At 38.4% G+C, this 24991-nt stretch overlaps 1 protein-coding gene across 15 annotated transcripts in view; it reads left to right on the forward strand.

Moving 5' to 3' along the window:
• ptprsa (protein tyrosine phosphatase receptor type Sa) overlaps positions 1-24991 on the forward strand; it is a 244556-nt gene that overhangs the window by 199468 nt on the left and 20097 nt on the right. For 9 of the 15 annotated variants that reach the window (XM_008406777.3, XM_081606231.1, XM_008406780.3 and 6 more), the window contains 9 exons: positions 242-454; positions 776-939; positions 2457-2468; positions 2911-3026; positions 9747-9794; positions 14143-14240; positions 17244-17367; positions 20162-20337; positions 22361-22480. In XM_008406777.3, the coding sequence (XP_008404999.2) occupies positions 242-454; positions 776-939; positions 2457-2468; positions 2911-3026; positions 9747-9794; positions 14143-14240; positions 17244-17367; positions 20162-20337; positions 22361-22480 (1071 nt within the window). The remainder of the gene's footprint in view (positions 1-241; positions 455-775; positions 940-2456; positions 2469-2910; positions 3027-9746; positions 9795-14142; positions 14241-17243; positions 17368-20161; positions 20338-22360; positions 22481-24991) is intronic. The other 6 variants (XM_017304367.2, XM_008406790.3, XM_008406789.3 and 3 more) reach the window with 3 other exon arrangements.

The raw sequence follows: 24991 nt of genomic DNA on the forward strand, positions 1-24991 counted from the left end.
GCATTATATTTTATCCACAGGCAGTTTCATCTACTTAAGACACTCAAGTAATTTGTTGGACAATAATAAAATTAATCCTACAAAATTATTTCTCTTTTTTTATCATTCTTTAAGAGAAATGTTAAACCAGAATGAAAACCCATCCTTAATAAATCCAAATAATTTGAGACATATGTAGGATTTGCAATACGGAAAGAAAAAGTGTGACAAGATGAACTAATACCATCTCAACTTTGAACAGCTGCTGAGGGATGTGATCCCAAAGCGACGTTCGCGGCGACAGCTGGCTCAACTGGACCAGCGGAGTGCCTACATCACAGCCTGCTTCAAGAAGCTGCCCTCCACCTTCACAGTGGGATATGACCACCCCCTGAGCAGCTGCGAGAACAAGCCCCTCGATCCTGGTCAGGAATATGCCTTCTTCCTGCTGGCTGAACTCAACTCCACTGTGGGGGTGAGTTACAGGTTCATTTCAGTTCAGTACACTTAAGTTGCTTTGTTTTAACCAATTTTGCTTTTCAGAAGCTCATTTAGGTGTTGTTCACTTTTGCCTCAGGCTTGCAGATAGAGATGTTATAAGAATTATAAGTGTCCCCTTTCGTTTTATTTACATTTTGTTTGTATTAAGCTTCTCTTAATTTATATTAGAAGCTGACCACAAAATATCTGTTCAGTATAACTCTAACCTGGCCTGCTGATAACTTTCATCATATATTTTCATTGTCACTATGTTATTCAATTTATATTCTGTTTTTTATAATTTTTTTCTCATCAGAAAATGTATGCCACCAGCCCATTTACTGACACAGTGATGACTCCAGAGTTGGTGGTGGATCCTTTGCCAGTAGAGACTGGTGATGGACTCATCTGGGTGGTCGGCCCCGTCTTGGCTGTGGTCTTCATTATTGGCATTGTCATCTCCATTCTCCTTTTGAAAAAGTGAGTTCGATTTGGAATAATTGAAATAGTCATCTCGGAATATAATTTAGACAGCACTCTGAAAAATAAAATTGTTCAACCTTAAATGATGGGAAGTAGCCGACTGGCTTCCGGGTAGTTTTACTTTCCCCATATTTTGCCAGGAAATTAGCTTTTTTTGTCAGATGTTAAAAATTATATCATCTCACTATTATTACTTGCCATTTAGACATTGAGCTGGATCAAGGCTTTGCAGTTTTAGTCCCTGCTCCAGCCATACGGTCATAAAAGCTCAAACGCCATGCCATGTTTTGTTATTTGGACTAAATGTGCTATAAAAATTCAATTTTCCACATGTCCAGCAATATCACAATGTGTTCTCATTATTTGATGTTGAACTGGTTATTGGTAGTTTATGTGAGGAATTGGATTATTGGGAAATAATTGCATGTCAGGAAGCATGCTCAAGCGGGGTCGTGCTTTGTATTCATTGCAGCATGATGTCCAAAGACCCAATAACATTGTTGCATGCAAATGTGAAAGAAGCTTTGCTGTGGTAAAAGATGACTATGAGAAGTGAGCTGGTTGGAGAAATAAGAGATGATGACATTCTTTAAGAAGATGCTCAAAAAACTCATAAGAATCAGTTTTATGTTCTGAGATATTTATGTAAATTATTCCTGGTTAATTAAAAAAACAAATGCCTCCAAATTGATTGATTTCAGTTTAGTTTAAGTTAGGTTCTCATTGCTTTCAGTGATACGCTTGCAGTAATTATCAGCTGCTCTATCCAAGCTCAATAAAAGAGCTGCGAAAAGCGACGGATCAGGTCAATAGGCTGCCCTTGTTTCACAGCTAGCTGTTTCCTTTATCTCCACATCCTGGAAGTTAGAACTCAAGTGTGAGAGCTAGTTTCTATACACATGAGGAGATTCCTGAATTATCTAAAGGGGTACCAGGGCTGGGGTGAGCAATACAAGTGTAGCCTTCTACTGTCAGATGATCCCCCCGCTGTCTGACCTTGCCTTACCTCAGTCTTGGTGGTTAGGGAGAGTAACATCTCTCCTTGGATCTCTTTCTTTTTTCTCCGTTCTCTTTCTCTTCATCTTATGCTTGCACCACTACTCCCGCCCTGCTTCCCCCTTCTCTCCCTTGTGAATAGTATTTCCCGGGTCTGCCCTTGGCCCTGACATTCCCCTCTCCTCGCTGTATCTGCGCCCTCACACACACACCAGCACACGCACACACACAACACTCGTATGTTCACAAATGCATGCGCTTAGCTACATTTCAGAAAGCACTCACTTATTTTCACTCTGACACATCTGCAGACACGTTTACACACACACTCGCCCCTTCAGATGCTGATGAACTTCATCTCGCTTTTTTGCGAGTCCAGCAGTGACCCCTGTGAATTTTAAACTGCTCTCTATTGATTTATATCTCTTCTTGCCTCCCCCTCTCCCTTTCTCCTTGTGTGTTGTGTTTTTACCATCTTTATATATTTATTTGGCTCCTGTTGCATTCTCTGGAAACAGCAAACCAGACAGGTAAGGTGTAGTCTTACTTAGATTCAGTGCATTTTACAAAAGAAGGGAGTAGCCTGGCTTCCTAGAATATGAAGAGCACTGGAGGATCTTGAGTTCTTGCTGTAGAGAGGTGCAAGTTTTTTGTTTTGTTTTTTGTTTTGTTTTGTTGTTTTTTTTTTTTTTTTTTTCAAAAAGGTGCTTTGTCTTAAAGTCAAAGGCTTAAAAAGTTTAATATCCTTCATTGAATAGGTAATACATTTAGAAACAAGGCCAATTATTATGAATTTAACTTTACTTCTGTTGACAACTAGCATTCTGGGTTTGAGTGGTGGCTTTCATCAAAAAAATGGGGGAAAAAGGTGTTGACAATAAAATGTTCTTTTGGATAACACTTTGACTTCATGTTCCTCCCTTGTCAATGGTTTGTCATCTTTATGCTTCTCTGCTCTTTTTTGCTCCACAGTCGGAAGAGAAAAGAGTCTGAGCCACGCACCAAATGTCTGCTTAACAATGCAGATATTACACCCCACCATCCCACAGACCCCGTGGAAATGAGACGCATCAACTTCCAAACTCCAGGTAGGGAGGCACATTCACAGTATTGATATTATTCTCTGTAAAACTCTATTTGCATAAGAATATTTGTGCTGCATGTTTTGTTACAACTATGGACTATGGCAGAGTTGTGGTCTTTTTTTTATTTTTATTTTTTTATGAAGAGCCATAAACCAATAGGAGGCATAAACCAGCTGGCGGGTAATGGTAGTGACTTAGTGGGTTAGTGTTTTAGTGACTTTAACGTAGTACTGTTTAACATCCATATAGAATAGTTGTAGGGATTCTCCAGATCTGTTGTTTTTTCAAAGGGATTTACTGCCGAATGTTACAGCAAGTTACAGCTTTTTACTGTGTGCATTCTATTATTTTATACTAAAAAGATAGCACAGTTAATTCACTTTTACAGAACAAAAATCCAACTGTTCACTGACAAATTGTGCATAAAACCCAACATAGTTTTACTTATGTTCTACCTTTTTGTGTTCATTATAGCGTTCAACATTATTTTGGCTCTCTAACTGGCTACAGGCCATATTTCTACATTTCCCATATCCCCATGTACCAATTAGCCAATAATGATTAACAAATTGCAAGAAATTATGGCTGGATACAAATCCTGTTTTGTTCTCTGGGGTTTTACACGCTTCCACTTTTGTCTGTTTTCTTCTGATGTTTGTCCAACCTAAAAACTCTGATGTTTGTAACTGAGCAAATTACATTCTCCACACATTCTGTTTGGCTTCCACAGTTCATTTGACATGTTTTCCTTCATTTCCCATAAGACCTTTTTTATTTATTATTATTGTGGTTTTGAACTTACTTGTTTTGCTCCAGTCGCGGTTCTCATGATTTGGTTAAAGTTGAATCTACAGTTTGTTCTGTTTGTTTGACTCATAAGTGAATCAGGATTGTTTAGCTTCAGCTGCTCAGTAATAAGCTTTAAGGTTTGTTCTGAATATAAAGGTATATCATCAGCATTGTACTAACAATATTGGCATTTCAAATGCATGCTTGCAAAATAATTTCATAGACATATTTTAAACATCCTTCAGGAAACATGTGCTGGTTTGGTTTCCTTGGCAACTTAAGAGAAGTACAAAAAAATATATATAAAATGAATTGAACTCTTTTACATGTTATGCGTTGTCACAGATTCTCAGTCGGAATTGAAAAAGATGTTCAAGGGGTATGAATACTCGTATTTTAGTGTGTTAGCACTGAATCCACAAAAAAGCAACAATTTAGTTTTTACGTGAAGCCCTGTGTTTTTAATGTAGACTTCTGCTTAATATTTATTTTGACATGGAACCTTCTAAGAAAAAAAAATCACCCATCGTTGGGTTTTCCTTACCTATTCCTGCAAACATCCAAAAAAGAGGAAATATTTTGGAGTTGGGAGTAAAAACTGAATCAGCCTGTTTTCTTTTCAGTTTTTTTTTTATTTATTTCTTTTATGCCTCTCTCTCTGAGCCCAGATGTCTTTCAGTCATCCCTGTCTGTCAGCAGCGGCCAGCCTCTGCACCATCAAAAGGCTCTGTTTTCAAAATAGAGCATCCCTCTTCAGCTTCTTTGGGAGTTCAGACATGCTGCCTGGAGTTTGTTTCTTTGGGCTAAACAGACTTCTTAGTGTCAGATTTTAGAAAAGTGTGATTGAAAGGAGGTGCACATTCCCACTTAGCCAAAGAAATGGTCAAGTTCATAGGATCATCTCATTTGCCATGTTTATTTTTTTCTGAAGCGTTCTTCGTGGTTATTTCAGCTTCCAATGACCACCCTCGCTGTAAATCTTTGCCTGACTGTTTGCCATCAGCTGCTACATTTTTCAGCTCTTTTTCATGAAGGATTTAAAACTTGTGTTACAATCTAATGCTCCATTTTCCCATAACATTTACTAGTACTGGTACATGCAGAGACTTTATATAAAGCAAGTGTTCTCATTCAGCAACCCTTACATTGCTCCACAGACTTGGCTGTTCTCTTTATCTCAACACCCAGGAAATTTGATTTGAGTGGACATTTTAGCCCAATTAAGAGGGCCGGTGAGCATTTGTGAACATTCCCATCAGCTAATAGCAGCCATTGTTCAATTGGCATAGTCCCAGTGCAGTTATCCAAGACCTCTCAAATGCAACAGAGCATATGCCGCATTGGCTGTGTGCGCTCAGTGACCCCTAGTGCTGAGGAACATAAAATATGTTTTTGATTATGTTTCCAGTCTGCAAAGTCTTATTCGAGAGTGTGTTCACTGTGTGTGGTTGTGTGTGTGCTCTGAAGCCTGTAGGTAATGTGTCAGCCTCACAAAGAAATCCTCCAACTCCTTTGGGCAGAAAACGTCTAGTTTTGTCACAATCGTTCTTTGTGCCCATGGTATGATTAGCAAATGGGGCTAAAAGCGTAAAGCAGCACAACTAAGTTGATATCTGCTGTCTATCTCTGACCTTACTCTGCCATTTTCTCACTTTTTTCTGTATTTTCCCTTTTCTTTCTTCAAATAAAAAAAGGATGTTAGGTGAACAATACTGTCAAAAGCTAGAAAAACTAATCATGATTGAAATTGAACTAGCTCTCCAAAATAAAAATAAAAATGTTGCCCTGAAACCATAAACAATTAAATAAACTGTTAAAATTGCTAACCTTTCTGATTTCAAAGACATGTGAATAAAACATCACTGAAGGTGTCTATTGTCATGCTATAGATATACATGCAACATATATCCTAATAAAAACCAAAGTACAAAATGAGATTCTGCACTTGTCTACAGTAAACATCATATATCATGTAACATCATTTCGTTTCTCATCGTATTATATGAAAGAAAAATTAGTACCGGATAAATGATGGCACAAACAGTTCATCTTACTAAATGAAGGCCTGCTCAAAACTATTTCCACAGGAGTGTAGCCCTGCCTTATCCTGGTCACTTTGACTCTTTAAGAGTCAATCACCTAGGGTGGTACCTCACAGAAACAAAACATGCGTCTCAGAATCAATAAGTGGAGCCCTACTTTCCCCTACTTCACAGTTACTTACCCACTCAGTTTTGCAACTACTTCCCTTTCCCACTAAAAGGTGCAACATTTAACCTCAACCTCTGTGCCTCCTCACACATTGCATGAATCATGGCAAAAATGCCTGAAGGTGTCAGAGGCCGAGCTTTTAAAAAGTCTTTTGAAAGTGGCTTATTACTAATGTAGCAAAGCCTTTTGGATTTGTTCCACCCTTCCAATCGATGGTCCATAGAGTGCACTCAATAAGGGCAATAATACCAATTCAATAATTCACAAGTTTATATTCCCAGTTGTACCCAAGGATTGGTAGTTTGTCCTAAACAACTTCCATTTTATATTTATGGAAAAAACTGATGTACTTATGTATTCCTTCTTAGTTCATTTCTCTTAGTAGTTTAGTCTTTTTATTCATTTTGAAGGTAACCATGAAAATGAGTAAATGTTATGTTTAATATTCACACTATGCGTTCATTTATAAAGATTCAAGATGGCATACTCTTTCCACAGACTGTAGTTCTGCCCACCATTTGGACCATTTGAGTTCTTTAAAATTTGAGAGCTCATGACCCTTTTTATCAAGCTATAATAACTGATTGATCTCCTGCTACTAGATGGTATATTACATTTTCAGCAGTTTATGAGCAGATGTTCAAAGGTTATGTTTGTGTATTGACACATGGCCGGTACAAACTGCCCCGCAGGCTGCTGCTCCTTTTCCTACCTGAGATGTTGGGGGGGAGGGGGAGAGGAACCAAACAAAGCTGTGGAAGTACGTAATGTTGAAGAGAAGAATCCACTGTCACAATAAAAATCTATATTTTTGTTGTTTTGTTGTGTTTTATGCATAAGCTGCTTCTTAGGAAATTAAACATTGAGATTTGATTGGACCCCCCGCCCCCCAAATGCTAAACCATATATTTTAATCTGCCAAGTACTGCTGCTGCATAACCACAGGAATAAGAGGCTGACTGGCTCTTGTTACACAACAATGTGGTTTGGAAATGAGGTAAATAAAGAATTATGCTTATTCACCCTGAAATGGTCCAAACAAGTACCATCCCAAATACACAGACGTTAGAAAAAAATATTAATATAAGCTTAGGGCTGTTGTATTATTGGATACATTAGGTAAAACACACTCCCTTTGATTTTAGGACTACCTAAGGATTGTTTCTGTGTAGCGCTGCGTTTTAAGAAGATTTTCCACTAGATGGTGTTATGAAAAATGGCAGCTAGATTTAGTGTCCCCTGAAGTCTTTACATCCAATTTATTGAGTGCAGAGAAGCTAGAATTTGCTTACAGTAGAAAATCTTTGATACACTTTGTTGCGTACGTTTATACTTTTTTTTTTAAGCACATAAATACTGCCCTGCTGCTTGTGGCTGCAGTTGCCTTCTGTTCTTTGACACTGAGCTTCTGCTTTGCAGTAGCTTTTAAAAACGCTAATTTAGTTTTAGCGTCAGCCTCCAGGAGCTGCCAGAGCATTTTCACAACTTTTTGGCTATGGGGCTCGTCTGAAAGACTGACACAAAAATGAGCTGACTCTTGCAGGCAAACACATATTTAACTTTGACTAATTAAAATATGTATTATGCAGGTTCTGGATCAGCCAGGTACTACAGAAAAAATTAAAAATGCTTTTCTTCATTTGTCTCCTGTCAGTAAATATATTTTTTTAATTGATTAAAACATTTTTATTTAATCAACAGCATTATTAAACATCCCTATTCAAATATGTAACCTTGCAAACTTTATGGAATATCCTCCCCTTTATAAATAAAAAAACCCTCTACAGAACAGCTACACTGAATTTACATTTTATCACCTCTGTTATTTCCTCTCTTTTTTTGCCTCCATATCTGCTTTTCTTCAACTTTACCCACCACTTCAGCATCTTGTGCAACACTTGACACCCTCATGATTCTGGCTGGAAGAAAAAAAAAAAAACACTTTATTATGTCGGCACATACAAATCAAATATTTCCTTGCAGATAAAGGCATTGCATACATTGAAAATCACACCAGGACCAGCCAGTACACTTGTAGGTATCAGCAACCTGCATGTTTCTCCCGATTACGGTAGTGACTTTAACAAGCGTGCCCTCCTCCTCACAGCGCTGTCAAATCACAGACACGCCACGCACTCGCACATAAACAGAATCAGACATGCCTGCACCTCCCCCCTGCTGTGATGAATGACGTTCAGAGACAGGGGATCAGAGTACCACCCGTAAGGCTTAATTAGTCATTGTCACAAATCAATTAGGAAGAGAGGGATGTTCAGTGTCTTCAGCCCTTTGCTGTCGCTTGACGCCGCTAGCGTGATGTCTTCGCACTAAGATGTCTAAACAAGGTAAACTCACCTAAAGCTTGGCGCCGTTACTGTCGTGCCAGTTTATATCAATGTGTGACGAGCAAAAGGCTTTGTTGCGCCGAATCATACAGAACAAGTCAATTTTATGGTAGCCAGAACTTGTCTGCCAGCACTTACATTTATTCACAGGCAAATTTGACACATCCCACTAAATTACTTTTTTTTTTTTTTTTTTTTGTATGTTTAGGTTAAAATAGTCATTTTTCTCTGACTGTTCGGATAGACATTATTCAGTCCTAGTATAGCCTTGGTCTGACTTGACCTCGGAGAGCCTTGCTTCTACAGGAGATAAGATTCCCTCGGATCTCTGACTTCCATCATCTGTGGCTCCACAGCTGTCAACCAGGAATGCAGATCCCTGTCCACACCTTTTACTTCCAGGGTCTCAGTGAGAAGCTACAGACAAAGAAACCATTCAAAGTTAGTTTTTACCATAAAACATGGGCTTGTTCCCCCAACTTTCCTGTCATTTCCTCTGTTTTCTCAAAGGAGCCATCTGAAAGCTTTGAGGTAGCAGATCAATTTTCTTAGTCCCAATCTCTGTTAATGTGGGGTCTCTCCCTTTTAGTTGCAGAGGCTGACACTTGTGAGAAAAAACTAGTCTCTCTGTTGAAGAGGATTGTGGTGCTGGTATAGTACTTTGCAAAAGTATTCATACCCCTTAATCTTCTAATGTTGTCAATTGAAAACTACAAACTGCAATGTGTTTTATTGAGATTTTATATGATAGACCAACACATGGTTTTTAAATTGTTTTACAATTGAAAATCTGAGCAGTGCAGTGTGCATAAGTTTTCAGCCCCCTTTACGTGCCACTTATTCTCCCTTGGCACATTTAAACAGTTCTGGGTATTTATAATGATCTCAAGTAACAATGCCCAGAGTGCTTCCCATGTGTTCATTAAATAACAGAGAATATAAACACTACTGCATGTTCACTGGTCGTCAGTTCCGAGATAGCCCTGAAATTCTGAAGTAGGTTTCGACAGTAGAGGAAGATGTGATATTGTACATTCCCAGGAAGAGATGTTGAGTCAGTGAAAAGGGTTGACCTGTACGCCCATTGAGTACATTGCAGCATGTGGATGGGTAGGTTTTGCCAATACTTTTATTGGGGCACTGTGTTCGCTGGTGATAGTAAAAGCCTGTTCAGCTCTACAAAGTTTTACCTTATTTTTTATATCTAGTTAAATGTCTGTTCTTCAAGTATAAACTGTAGGTTCTTATAACAAAACCTGCTATCTCGCCTTTGTGCTTTACTTCATGGCATTTTATCACTTCACATGTTTATTTTGCCGCTACTGTTGCAATGCAGGTCGTTGAACCCACTGTCTCCTATGTTTATTGTTCTTTACAGATTCTGGTCTAAGCAGTCCTCAGAGTGAAGCAGATTTTGACTATGAAAGTTAGTCTTCACGATTTTAGAATATCTCTACCAGATTATTTTAAATATTTATTTTTTTATCTTTTCTTTTGTGTTGTTTTTCTAGCTTTGCTTGTCTCAGTTTACAAGTTTACAAATCACATTTTCTTCCCACAATTCACCAAATTTGAGTCAATTATTATGTTGCTTTCTATTAGTACACTGAGATTTTTATTATTATTTTTATTTTAATTGGATGCCCGTCATGTCACCCTGAAGGGCTGTTGGCTGTGCATTAATTCACCATGCATAAATAACCTGTGCAGTCATGTCTGCTTATGTATAGATGCTTTAAAGATGTTTCTGTAACGGGAGCACAATCTGTGTAATTCCTCTTTGTCTTTCACAACTCCTTGTTGTTTTCCCTCCTCCTCCTCCTTCACCAGCACTGCTCCATTTCCATTCCCCACCAAAACTGGGTCTTTTCTGCACTATGAGATAACGAGCAGAATTAATTAAAGCAGTGCAAAACAATGGCTTGACATTTGATCGCCCCCCCCCCCCACACCTCCCTTGCTGAAAAAGAATCATCCGAGGGAAAGAGTTTCCTCTCACTTTCTCCCTTTATTTTATTTTAGTTGCTTTTACCCGCAGACTTCTTTCCTTTTTATATGGAAATATGCAACATCATAAATAGGCTTTTGGCTCGGCTTATCTAAAGGAATCATTTCGTTTCTCAGGCACATTGGCTGCAAATCTGTATATCGGAAATGTGTAATTGGGACCTAGTTTGTTTTCTTTCTGTGTTCACTGATCACATTTACATTGCAGTGAAAATAAAATGAACTGCTCTGTTCCAGGATAGACGAGTTTGTCATTGTTTGAGTGAGGGATATCAGCTTAACATCTAGGGTGGGAAAATAATATTTTTGTCATTGTCGAGTTTGTCTACTATACTACTTTGTACAATCAAGTTTGAATTAAATGAGTAAAGTGACTTTTGGTCACTTATCTTTGGGTAGGTGCTATAATAACAATTTACCTAGAAAAATAGATTAATCAGCATTTTTCTAGCTAATGCTGATTTCTTTCCTTTCTTTCTTTTTCTGTTGATGTCCAGATTTTAACTTTTTTTTTTCTTTGTTCCTAAGGAGTATAAAGAAAAATGTGCTGCAGGCTCTTTGACAGAGAAAATTAATAAAAAGGGTTAAAAGAGTAGCCCTCTTTATTCATGTTTCCAACCCTTCTCAGATTTCTACTGAACTCACAACAAAGTATCAGAACATCAAATCATGATGTCAGTAGGTGTGTTTAGAGAAAATGGTGGGTTTTGATACACTTAATAACTATGAAAGAACTACAAAGATTTGATCTGTCAATCAATAATCAGAGCCGATCAAAAGAATATTGTATGATTCCGACCGCTGGCTGTTTTTCATGTGCATCTCATTTGATATTTAGAAGAAAAACTTAATTTAGCTGTTCTACAGTGTGTGTAGAACGGCTAAAACCATTTTTCTCAAGAACAAGACAAAACCCATGAACAGTGTGTAGCAGACACAGTGTATGTCTCTAAGCATTGGAGTAACTTTTCTGCAGACTTTAATTTGAGCAGTAAACAGAGTAAAACTGAACTTTAATTATATCTGGAACTTCTGTAAACAGAACCACACATGCACAACTTCTACACCAACACTCTTTGATCTCTCCCTTCTCATGGAGAAGCAGGGATTCCTCATTTGCATTTACATTTACTTATTTCTCTTGTAGTTTACCTTCTGTCACTAAATTTGAAGCTAACTAAAATGCAGGGAATTTAATTAGCAGTTTTTTGCACATATTCCTGATGCATATTTCAATTTGCTTGGGCATAAAATGCATTCTCAGCCCTTCACCAGTATGCACAATTTGCTTGTGTCAAGAAAATTGAGTAAAACTTTGAAAGGTTTTTATGTTTCCTTGTCCCACCTTTTTTATGATCAGGGTATTGCAACTAAACAGAAATTCCCAATGAGTCACAGAAATATTCAATACAAACAGTTACTCACTTAGCTGATCGTGTGCGTGTGTGTTCTGGTTTTTTGTAGAATACTATTAATTTTTGTAGGATGCGACTACATTCATCTCCATTTGTCTTGCATATGCATGGTAATCCTCATGTAATTTAGTGCCTCATTGTTCTCTCAATGTAAATGAAAGTACCGTTACTAATGAAAACCGTCAGTGAAGAGCGTCGAGCCCTCTCTTAAGTACAACAAAAGCAACCAAAACATGAGCGACCCTTGTGACATTGGGGAACTGTTTGAAAGGGAAAATTAAGGGTGCTTAATGTGATTATTCCAATTTACATGCCCAATTAACCCTGACTAAATTTTCTGTATGGAGATTTTCAAGATGATGTTGGCTTTTGACCTCAATGCTCAGCCGACTAAGAGGCCTCTTATTAGAAATACAAAAGTGCTAACTAACGCAAGTCTCGCCAGGCCACATACAACGACAACTGTTACAATCTGTGGTAGGTCAGTGCTTCATTACATGACTGCGCTGAGGACTGCTGAGCAATACTTTAAAAAAGAAAAAAGAAATTGTAAAATAACAAAAATCTGAATTTCTTTATGCAACTGAAAGGGTTGTACCCATGAGAGTGTATGTTAGGATTTATAGAAAGTGCAGATGGAAAATGTAACTTAGAATGTTCTACTTAGAGGTCGGGATATTTATCTTGGCACTTGAACTCATTGGTTTGAGAGAACTAGCAGATGAACGAAGACATTTTTTTCTTTTATTTTTTTCAAATTCTACTGCAGACTACAATGGAGCAGCTCACCGTGTCACTCAGCTTCACTCCCACTCATAAACTCCCTGATCCCCCGTTCACCTCCTCCACCATAACTCCCCCCCCACAGTCCTCCAGGTCAGGGCTTGAGTTCAATTTTTGTAGTTTTCCATTCTGACAGTGATGAAGTAAGCATTAAAAAAATATTATTAACCACAAAGCAAGTCAGTGGCATTTTGAATTACTGACAGATGGTATGGTAGGTAGAATCAGATTTGAAAAGATCATTTATTAGAACATTTTTTTAGATGTAAGGACTTGAGGTATTAGATTTTACATTTGTGAAATTTCTGTTTGCTACAAGAAACCAGATAAAAGAACAAAACATATGAAAATACATGGTTTTTTTTTATTTACTTCTGCACAACCTCTTTTTCCAATATACAAAACAATGAACCAAATACAGAAGTTGAGGGGAAACGTTTTTCAAAAAGTAATCGAAAAAGTCCAAATTTATTCCTAATTTTATTTTGATGGATTTTTTTCCCCGTTTACTTTACATACATCCAAAAGTTCAAAGACAAATGTCCAAAAATAAATCTATGAAATCGCATTGAAATTTTTGAATGCCTTCAGTAAACTTAAATTTAGATTTAGACTTAAATCTTAAATTAGACACGACAGTGAAATTGACAAGATTTATGATCTGGAAATAAATGCAGAACAGGTTTATTTTTTATTTTAAAAATCTTTTGTTCTGCTCATTTAAACAGTAATTTAAACATCTCTAACATAAAGGTCGATTTATCTAAATCAACTTTTAATTTGTTATAAAGCCACACATAATAATACTTGGAATAAAGACCACTAGTAAGCTTTTGAAAGATGTGACAGTGTAGCAATAGAGTGCAGAGATAGAGGGAAGTGCACATAAGGCCCCATTGTAGTCTTTTATCTTACTCCAAATATTTTTGGTGGATTCTGAAGAAATAAAAAAATTGTTAGTCTTTCCTGAGTGATTTCCTTGTTTAAATTTTGCAGTTTTCTTGTTTGAAGCAGCTATAATGAAATGTGTTCTTTTTTTTTATCCTTACCTTGCAGTACAAATGATTTCTTAACATTTATTGAGATAATAAAAAGTTATTTAAGATGTCTTTTGATTTTGATTTTTCCAAAAATATGAATTGAAGTCAATTTAAATTGACAATGCCTGTGATTGTTGAGGCCATTGTGCTCGTTTTTCCAGCAGCATTTTGAATAATGAAAAAAAAAATTACATTTGCTTTACAGGTTAACGTTGCTAGATCCTTTCAATCCAAAAAAAAAAAAAGAAAAAGGTTCAACCCAGATTGAAAAACATCTAACTTTGAGCTCTGGCCTGGTAACTCTTACATCACTGTTTATTTTTTTTGTTTATTAGTGTGTTCACTGTGTGTTCGTCTCAAGCTTCCCCATCACTAAAACCTAGCCCTCATTGTTGCACAACCAATAAATCCTCACCTGTTAAAACATGTAATTTCAAACTTTTGAACCTTTGGCCCCTTTGCTATACTAATGAACCTTTTTCCTTTTCCTCTCCCACATGGAATTCCTGTCAATTTCCTTGGTGAACAGGTATGATGAATCATCCTCCGATCCCTATCTCGGAGCTGGCTGAGCACACCGAACTTCTCAAAGCTAATGACAACCTCAAACTCTCCCAGGAATACGAGGTGAGCGGGCCGGGGTTGAAAGGTCCTGGAGTATTGATGTCTGCCTTATTGTGTTTTCACTTTAACAGGACAAAAGACTCGCTTCTGTTACGTTGTAAAGCAGGATAATTATAGAGATCAATCATGTAAAATTTGCTTTAGTTTGTTGCTGTAATTCCTGAATTGCCAAACCCAATTTCTTCAAATTCTTTGCTGAATAGAATCATTAGCTCTACTGGAATACATTACGGAAATGGAAAAATAGATATTTCTTCACGCACAAAAGAAATATTGACATTATTTACACACGCCAATGAACTTAGACTAAAGATTTTCTTTCCTCTACAATAGAGATATAGTCTATTTTCCTACCCGGAACTCTGCACAGACAGCCAGGCTTGGTGTGTGTTTAAGAGCCTGTGTCTGTGTGTGGAGTGTGTGCAGGGTGTATAACTGAGCTGTCTGAGCTGTGAGTCGGCTGCGGTTATAAATGACACCAGAGTTGATTAGAAATCAGGAGCGCTGAATCAGCTCTCGTTTGCATACAAGCAATATTCTCTACTCACCATTCCTAAATCACAGAGCCTGACGCCTCATTGCCCGCCAGCTTAAAGTATAAAGCCGGTACAGAGGCATAGATTGTCGTCATCATGCCTGCTGGTGGATGTTGGTGGATAATGACTTCTCATAGCAGTCCAGCATTTCTTGGGTATCTATTATTCAAGAGCCCGGCATTTGGACTGTATACCAAATGGGATGAGTTTGTGCTTTCCGCTGGGGAGGGGGGAAAAAAAACAAGAGAAATAGTGCCAGGGTTGACGCTACAAGTTCTAATTACTCTGTTTTGAGAAAGAGCCTCCAGACAGCGGCTGATCTCTGTCCTTTTTCCCCTCTCTCACTGTCCGCCCGCCCATCCTCAAACAACTGCCCCCCCAGGAAAAATAAATGGCCAAATTAAATAGAGAAGTGTAATTTTAATTTTGTTATTTTCTTGATGAATGGCCGTTCTTTCCTGTGCCCTGGCTTGCCAAGCGCAGCTCTGTAGGGGCTTTGACTGATTGGGTTTTAGCCAGGCTGTATGTAAGAGAGGAGGGAGAAGAAGAGGGGGGAGAGTGGAGCGCAAAGAGAGAGAGAGAGAGAGAGAGATGAGGTGGAAAGGTTTGGTTAATGATGAAGACTCACTGAGAGGAGGCAGAGCAAGGCATCACAGCAGGGGAATGGAGATAAGGAGGAGATAATCGGATGTAGGAGCAGCGATGAAAAGACAACAACGCTTTCACCTGCAGATCCTGAGGATACTCTCAGGAGCTACGCTAGGGAATGCAAGGCTTCTCTTCTCGGCAGGGGCTGCCGTCCACTGATAGGCACCATATCACAGATTAGGAAGAAGACAGGAAAATTATAGCTTTACTGGGCAAATTGGATTTTATTTCATACCGTTTTTGGACATTTATGTTATTTGTTTCCTTTATGTGACTCTTTAATAGAAACATATAAAGCATAGATATCCTCACAGTTTTCAGGCAAAATGTGTGTAATTGGAAAATCTTTCACAACGGATAGGCACATTGCAGAAATAAGAGTAAATAGTAAAGCAATAGTATGAACAGAAGAGATATCTGCATTTCTGGGAGAGCATGAAGAGAAAAATGGATGTCATAAAGAGTCTTTTATAAAATGTACCACCTTGGTAAAGACATTTATGGCACATCCAGATCTTATAATAAGGTAACATGCAATATTGCGTTCCTTAGAAGGAAACTTGGCAAGATTTTCAGCCACATTATTTGGAAATCTAAAAACCTGTTTTGAATGAAGTAAAAGCCTCACATAACTTTATTTTAAAGAACTTGTTGTAAGTGTAGATTAATGTAATGTGGATTATAAACCAATTTAAATAAATTAGAATGCCATAAAAAGTTGATTTATTTAAGTAAGTTATGGATTTATTTCAGACAGAAAGATATATACCACTCGTATACGACTTATAATTTTGTGTTAATTTTAATTTTATAATAATGGCCTACAGCTGATGCCAACCCACTATTTCAGTTTGTTAGACAATTTGGACGTTACAGAAGACCCATTTAAAATAAAAACAGATTTTTAATGAGGAAATGTCAGCCTCCTGAAAATGATGTCAATGTGAAGAACATTACAACCAGTACTATAACTGATCGCATTACAGTGCAGAAAGGACGCTACGAATCAGATGCCAGCTTCAGTGTCATTAGTGGCTAATAGTTGAATCTTATCTGTCACTGTTTCTTTCTTCTACCAAGTGCCCACAATGCGGCACACATCTCAATAAGTTCCACGTTTCTTATCATGAAATAAGACTCTCAAGCAAATCCGCAATAGTACACTTCGCTAGACAAAGTCACATGCTGGCAGCAACAGGACTCAGACATACTTCATTTTGCCTAGAAACATTGTCACATTGCTACACCCCTAATTAGGAGGTCAGGATAAGGAAGCTGTGTGGAGAGAATATATGGGGTAGAAACCAGGCATAAATACAAACTGTGGCTCAAACGCAGTAGAATCTTGTCACTATGATAATTATATGCAGTTTGGCCTCAGTCTTTCCCTCCAGTCCCTGTTGAAATTATAATTTAACCCTCCATCTCTACACCAAACATTTACTAGATGCCATACAAACCAGATGTAATGAGATGCTTAATTTTTCTGATAAGCCACAGAAAGATTTATTGTGAATTCTTGTATTTCAAAGAGGTATTCGGTCCAGCCTTGTCCCCTCCATCATAGCGGAAGAGATGCTACCTTGATCAATACGGTTATTTGTCACTGTGCACCTGCTACTTCAGCAGCTGCTTTATTTCAAGCAGTCAGAAAGCAGACGTTCAACATAGCAGGATGTTTTTCTTTAAGTGAAATCGCCTCCTCGGTGTCTCTTTCGTCTTTGCGCCACCGATGCTGTATTGTTATAGCTCAGCTCCTCTCACGGCTCCTGTGATTACTTCTTTATTTGTGCATGTTTCTGCTATCTCTGCCTCCTATCAGTCTATTGATCCAGGCCAGCAGTTCACCTGGGAGCACTCCAACCTGGAGGTGAACAAGCCTAAAAATCGTTACGCCAACGTCATCGCCTACGACCACTCCCGAGTCATCTTGGCTCCCATCGAAGGTAAGACTCGCCAGCTCTCCCTGCACTCACCACTTTTGAGAGGAGCGCATCTACAGGCAGATTACGCTTTGGGTCTCAAATTAGGTGACACAAAGACCTACTGCTATATCGAATAGAGAATAATTAAAAATTAATCCACACAAAACCACAATACTGAAGCTTAATGGCTAAGCAAATCTGTCACTCCTTGACTCTATGAGCGTATTGTATACCAAGTTGTGTCAGCTCAATGTACTTTGGTACAAGGCACTGTAGCTTTACCTTTTTCACATTTTGTCATGTCACAAGTTTTGTTTTGTTTCACTGCCACAGACACACACATTACTATATAGTTGTAAACTGGGAAAAAAAATTAAACCTGGGTCTAAAATTAGATGACATTTAACATAAACACTGCTGGCATATGGTGGTGGCAGTATTATGCTGTGGTGATCCTTTCCTTCAGCATGGATAGGGAATCATGTCAGAGTTAATGGAGGGTAAATGGGACTAGAAAGCATGGCAAACTTCTTGAACGCTGCTAAAGGCTTTAATGGTGTGGAGGTCCACCTTCCAGCAGGACAACAGATGTACACACAGCCAGAGCTTTACTCACATGGCTCAGATTAAAAGCTGTGTTTGTGCTAAAACGGCCCAGTCAGAGCCGAGGCTTATACCCAATTGAGAAAATTTACGTTCATATACTCTCCATCCATCTGACTGAGCTCTGAGCTTAAGCTGTATTTCAAAGAAAACAGGCAAAATGTCAGTTTCTCGTTTTATAAAGCTGCTAGGGCCTTTCAAAATTTATGCACTATTTTATGTCATTCCATTACATAAACTCAGAATAAAATCCTTTGAAGTTTGTGACTGTAATTTGAAAAGAGGGTTTGATTAGTGTAGCGGGGAACTGTGGAGGCAGACTCAGTTTTGTCTGTATAAAACTAGATGAGACAAAGATGACTTTCTCTGTCTAATAAAAAAAAAGGAGAAAATATCAACTATAGTTTTAGCCTGCATGAGGACAACAAAGATAAGATTTGTTTTACAAGTATTGTTTTGAATTATTAAGGACCCTGTTGGAATCACACTGTAAACTTGAGGATTTGCTTTAGTTCGACTTGCTTTGTTGCATCTAAGCAGTTTATGTAAGCAAATTACAGAGACTTGTTTCAGCTCATCACTTCGGCCTGCCATCACTTCTCACTCTCAAAGGGATCCCGGACTTAAACCAGTGTTTGCAACATCCCATTTGTCTCATCAGATCAACCCACTGCTCATGGCTTCCCTCTAACTGGTCATAGACACTGAGTTCTTCCAATCTGAGAGCCAGAGAATCTCTCCCTCTGACTCCTAAATCTTAAGGGACATTGTCAGAGGTACTAACCCTTCACTGCTGACGTTGTTCTGGCTCTGCATCACCAGGGGACCACTGAATTGTTCACTGTAAAGCCAAACTCCAGAGTCCTCTTTCCCCCCCCCTTTCATCTGAGCTAGCTGCTTGGACTTGATTTCAATATCATGGAGTAGTCAGGCCAATTTGACAGTGCAACAGCATGAATAGCAAAATTAACCGAGAGAAGAAGAATGCCTCATCCATAAATACATAAATTAATCAAGTCTGAAATTTCTATTTTACACTGCAGTGATTTTGCTATTAGTCGCAGCAGAACAATCCATGCAAGCCACCATTCTCTGTTCGCTTAGCTATGACTAAAGCCAAGGCTGCACAGTCAAATTTTACAACGTGGTACCCTTTTTAATTGCATTTCTTTCTTTCTTTCTTTTTTTTGTTTTTTTTGCTTTCCTAACATTTTCTTCCTCCTCCATCTCGTTGACTTTTATCATTTTTTTCTTCTTTTTTTAGGATTCTACTCATTCTCCCTCTGGTTCTTGTCCTCGGCACGTCTCATCTCTTATATTAGCCCAGTCGAGTGTTTTATTGTTTGCTGCTTGAGCGCAAAGACGTCAGCCAGAGAGACGCGTCTCTCTGACACAGATGCCGTCTCGCCAGAGTTTCATAGCAAACCGGAGCGATGTGGAAGTTAGCCGAATAAACATTGATGTCGTTAGGTCTCATCATTGTCACTGTTAGACTAACTCGCACCACATTATTTTGTCTTGCTTCAAACATTTCACAAGTTAAATAAACAATTCTTTTGTGAGCCCTCAAAAAGGCTTGGGGTAACACCTTCAGCTTAGTGACACACAATCTTTATATACAGGATTTTTACTAAACATGACAGGACCATGTGCAGACTGTCATACTTACTAAAACATTACTCATCTTCTCTAGAAGCGATGTAGAAGGGGTTCTCTTATGTCTACATTGATTAGAGACGAGGTGTTACGGCTCAGATCATGTCTTATTCCTGAGCATCGAATCTGAGGTTTCTAATTAAATCCACAGGTGCTACAGTCATAAAAAACAAACAATGAAAAAGGAATACAGGTATCTGTTAATGATTGTTTGAGGGTTTTTGGTTGCTAAAACGGAAAAACAGTTTTTTTTGTTTGTTTTGCATATCTTGAGGTTCGAGGGGTTGTGAAACTGGCTCTACATATTTTAATATAAAAAAAACAAACTATTTTGTTTGTTTTTCCTTCTTCAAGTCAATTATTTCTTACTTTCACACATGCGGTTTAATTGGCTTGGTAGCTGTCACTGAATGTGAAAACTGGGAGTTGTTGTGGCAGATGACACAAAACAAGCGATGCTAATAAGGAGCAAAGCAAGGCTAATAAATTGAGCTTGGAAATTAGGCACCACTTTCTGTTTTTTGATCTCTCTTTGTCTTCTCTTTTTTCCATCCAGGCATAACGGGCAGTGACTACATCAATGCCAACTACATTGATGGCTACAGGAAACAGAATGCTTACATTGCCACCCAGGGTCCATTACCAGAAACGTTCGGGGACTTCTGGAGGATGGTGTGGGAACAGAGAACAGCAACTGTTGTGATGATGACCCGGCTGGAAGAGAAGTCACGGGTAAATCAGTTCAGCTTAGTTTTTACCTGTTGCTCTCTCATGTTCTGGTCAGGGCAAAGTCTCAAGAGAATAGGTTTAAAAAAAAAACATGGTTATTATTACCCAGCAGCCTCCACAACCACGAACAAGGTGAAGACTTAAACGTCTTTTTTTATGTCCAGTGGAAAACACTAGGAAATGACTAAGGCGCCGATCATAATTTCTGTAAAATAAATGTAACTTTTTAACAATCCACCCTTCTAAGCTGTTTTAGCTTTGAATTTCATCCACAAATTCCTGATTCCTGTGTTTAAATATGGCACGATAAAGACAAATTTCTCTTAGCCAGTCTTTTAAATAGGCAAGACATTTAGAAGACAGTAGAACCTGCCATTCTACTGTAGAAGATATTTGTTTCTTTTAGCATTATCTGGCTAAATGGCAATGAACTTTACATTTTAGTTTAAGTCAATTTAGCTGACAAGGAAAGAACTGAGCAAAATCCCAAGTCATGTTAGGAAACTACTGAAAGATTAATTTTATTTGTAGTCAATACTGCATTTTGGTTAATATTATAGCTATATCGTGGTTATATCTAAGCAAGTAGTTGCGCTCTTACTGAGTAGTGCAGGAAGTTATCATTTTATTTTAAGCAACAGAGTGTTCTAGCGCCTTTTGCAGAATGCGGGACCGGAACCTCCCACCACCATCTGTTAATGGTGGAAGTTGGAGGAAAAGTTACCATAGAGAGAAACTTGGCATGTATTAGATGCATCATAGTAAGGTGTTTCTTTTTTTAGTCATTTTTGTTTGGCCCAGTGCAGTTACGCAACAGGTTTCTCATTACTTAAAAGATGAAAAAAATGTAGATCATGCATTAAAATAGCAAAAATGTATACACACGTATTCAGCTTTGGAACACAACAAGCTTTAATATACAGATTCTGCCAACAAATCCAGGGATAAATAATAATATCCCACCAATGTAATGCATAATAATGTCATATCTTCCAGTTCCCTGACAAGTACATTTTAATGAGTACATTTTGCCCCTCTGTCCTTTCAGTCATGATTTTCAATGCAAGACTTCTCTGTGTAATGAAGTATTTTCCCCACGCTGCGTTGTTACTTTTCCCTAAAAAAAAAAATAAAAAGAGGCTTGAATACTTGTTACGCTTCTGAATCGACAGTGATAATATCCTACTCTACGAAGGTTTGGGCTAAATGTCAAAAAGCCAACTGCAATGTTTCATCCTGTCAACTCAAACCCGTGTCAACATCAAACTCACTCACCCCAGGTGTCTCCGCTCATTCTCCTTTCCCTCCATCCCCTTTTCAGTTGTTTACCTAGCCGCCGTCCCGACATGCGCATTCCTCTCCTGTCAAACGTGATCAGGATTAGCGGGCAGTGGAACTTGAGTGTCAGCTCCAGCAGGAAATGGGAGCGAAAGCTGGAGAGCAGCAGCACATCTCCTTCACTAGCTGTCACATCTCATCAGACGTTTGCAGATGCATCGCGCCCCTTAACTGGATGAATCTTTATTAGGCGGCCTGATGGTCGGTGGGGATCTGCAGTAGTGGTTTCAGATATATGATACTCCCACTGGGCAAGAAAATACAACTAATGCCTTCCGTCATAATAAGAAATCTGAGTAGGATCTATTCCAACAGACCTCACGCTTACCAAGCTTTAGGTGAGACGCTAGTATTTTAAATGCTTTTGGGATTTAGGAATAGATGAGCTGCTGTGATTGTCATATTCGTTTCCATGTACGTTGGCGCTTTTTCTCAGAAGTGCATTAGATAGCTTCCCTGGTGTTTGTCACCGCTCCCTGGTGTTTTTGATCCACAGGAGGCCTTGCTTTATGAGTGCTGCACTAGCATATTATATTTGAGTGAATTTATATTTTATCTCCCTCTGCCTCATTTTTGCCTGTGACGTCAACCCAAGATGAACTTTTATATATACGGAATGGACACACTGCGGCAGACACCTCCATCTGTCCATCAACCTTTGTTTTCTCCTCACTTTTCTTTCTCTCAGATTAAGTGTGACCAGTACTGGCCAAGTCGAGGCACGGAAACCTATGGCATGACCCAAGTAACCCTGTTGGATACAATAGAGCTGGCTACTTTCTGTGTCCGCACGTTCTCCCTCCACAAGGTAAGAGGATATCTCTTGTCAAACAGATACTGTGCAGGAGCCTCAGCTGATGCAACTTTGCACATATCCTAGTTTTGACCGCTATTTCTGTCTGTCATATTGATACTAACTAGCAGCGCTAGTTTTAGTAGTGACAATTGCTCCTTCTATTCTTAGTTTTATTTACAGCTTTAGGTGTTGTGGATTTTTCCGAGGAGTTTTCCCTAAACCGTCGATATACCAACATCCCAGTACCTGTTCTGTTGCCTGTGGTTTGTCAGTGGCTTCATGCAAGAGATTCAACTGGAGTGTGTTGGCAATAGAGACACTAGAGCAATAGAGTAGTTCATGCCGTTCATTTACGGCATGAACTACTCAGCCGTAGTTCAGGCCTTGTGAATCTCCTCCAATGTCTTGACTAGGTTTCACAAACCTCTCAAAGGTTAATCATGTTGTGCACCCTTTTCCATCACGCTTTCCACTTAACTTTCCATAAATTTCTTCTGATGCAGCAGTATGTGAAAAACAACCTTCTTTAGGCAACAACCATTTGTGGCTTACTGGTTGACAACTATTAAAGTCATGGTTTTTGTTACATTTATGTAAAAAATTTAATTGTTCATCATAAGTAATAGCGGTAAGTCATAATCATCAAAATTAACAAAACTAAATGTTTGAGTATGATGAACATAGAATTTTCCATTTTTGATTTGAAATTAAAAAATTGCATAAAATCAGTAACATTTTATTGACGTAGCTTCAAATTTGTATTTAGCAATATAGATATAGCCATTGGGGTTGCTACTTCATATGTTTTTGCTAAAAAAAAAAAAAAGGTAAAAAAAAACTAAATATATGAAGTACGTTATACTCCGCATTGATGATGCAAAAAAAAAGTAAAAATCGTATATACCCTATCACACAGAATGAAGTGGATGAAATCCATGAAATTCAAAGTCTGAATATTGAATAAAGGTCTCTGGACACAGCATGAATAAAAACAAAGATACAAAATTTATACAGAGAACCTCAATAAGGCCTATAAACCCTGGGCTGTTTTCTGTTCGGTGCCAATATTCTTTTAGAAAACCCCCCTTTGTCTACGCTGTCTTCCCAATCCACCCCTTTTACCTTGTTTAGCTCCGTCTCTCCTCAATAGATCATCTGTTTATGTGCATCTGCCAAATTGGAGCACTTAGGTAAAGTGAGCAGGAGAGAAACTCAATATACATAATTGGCAGACAGCTCTCATGCTTCTCTGTGTGTGCACAAAGACCCTCTCTTACACTCGCTCACGAGCTCAAACACGCGTCATGTCCCTCACACACTAGCACACACTTGTACACAGCTGAAATTTGATCCCTTACGCAGACATAGGCTCTCATGCAACAACATCCACTTTAACACACATAAAAATAGAGAAATAACCATTAAAAAGACTTATTATTACAAGGTGGCTTAAAGTGAAACTGGAAAGGCCAAGATTGTTGCAGACAGATTAGAACATTTCTGAATTTTTCTCTTACCACATGGCATCAAACTGACCTTTTAGGCCATATCGCAAGGGGAACAATGAATGACAGCGGACTGCACAGATAGGAAAACATCAGGAGCCTTAGAGTTCAAGCAGCCAGCTTTAAATCCATTTAAATTCTGCTTCTCTGAGCTGCTATCTAACCCACCGGTACACTCCTTTTCCTATCTGTCCTCTCCTTTCCTGCAATATTGAGCCGTCGCTGTGATATCTCACTCAGCAGTTCCCACTTTGGTGGATCTTTTTGTAATGTATAAGGTAGCAGAGGCAGGCAACCATGCACACACACAGCCAGCTACTGGATATCTGTATAAACGTGTCCTACAGTGACACAGAATTGTGTCTGCTGACAAATCCTTTGGAAAAGAAATGTAATTTTAAAGAAAAACCAGGAAGCCAGAAACGAGTCACATTCATGTTGCCGACCTCAACTGCAATGCATCAGGAAATATTAGGAAAAAAATAAGGGGTAAAGGAACTGGGTCAGTTTGCTTTTAATTACCACACTCATTTATTCATTTATTCAGCAAGTAAAATTTCCCTCTGTCAGGAAAACCAGAAGCGCTGCAGTGAAAAGCAAACAGTCCCTCTATTAGAGGATCTTATGTGAGTAAAGAGAGAGGAGATCTAAAGCATATTTAATTTTTCATTCTTTTTGTCAGTCTCATAGCAGAAAAACACCCTTTCTCCAGGTCCGACTAGTAATTTTGAGTGTTTGTTTTAAGAGTTGATTTTAGGGTGCAAGCTGACAGATAAGTGTGTAAAAATAGAAATTAGAAAACAAATGTTGGCTGCATGTTCACTTATAGTCCAGCGAGATGTCTATAAACTAATACCTGAGATTTAGTAAAGTTTACGAAAATCAGCAAAGGAAATCACTAGACTGGAAGCTGATTTATGTTAACCAAGTCGCTTCAGAGTAACAGTTAGCAATGCAAGTCAGGACATTTCTTTTTTTGTTAGCGCCACAGTTTCTTATTGTGTGATGATTTGACTTA

This window comes from Poecilia reticulata, chromosome 4, assembly GCF_904066995.2.
Source record: "Poecilia reticulata chromosome 4, P_reticulata-male-v2, whole genome shotgun sequence".
In the NCBI taxonomy this organism is placed as follows: Eukaryota; Metazoa; Chordata; class Actinopteri; order Cyprinodontiformes; family Poeciliidae; genus Poecilia; species Poecilia reticulata.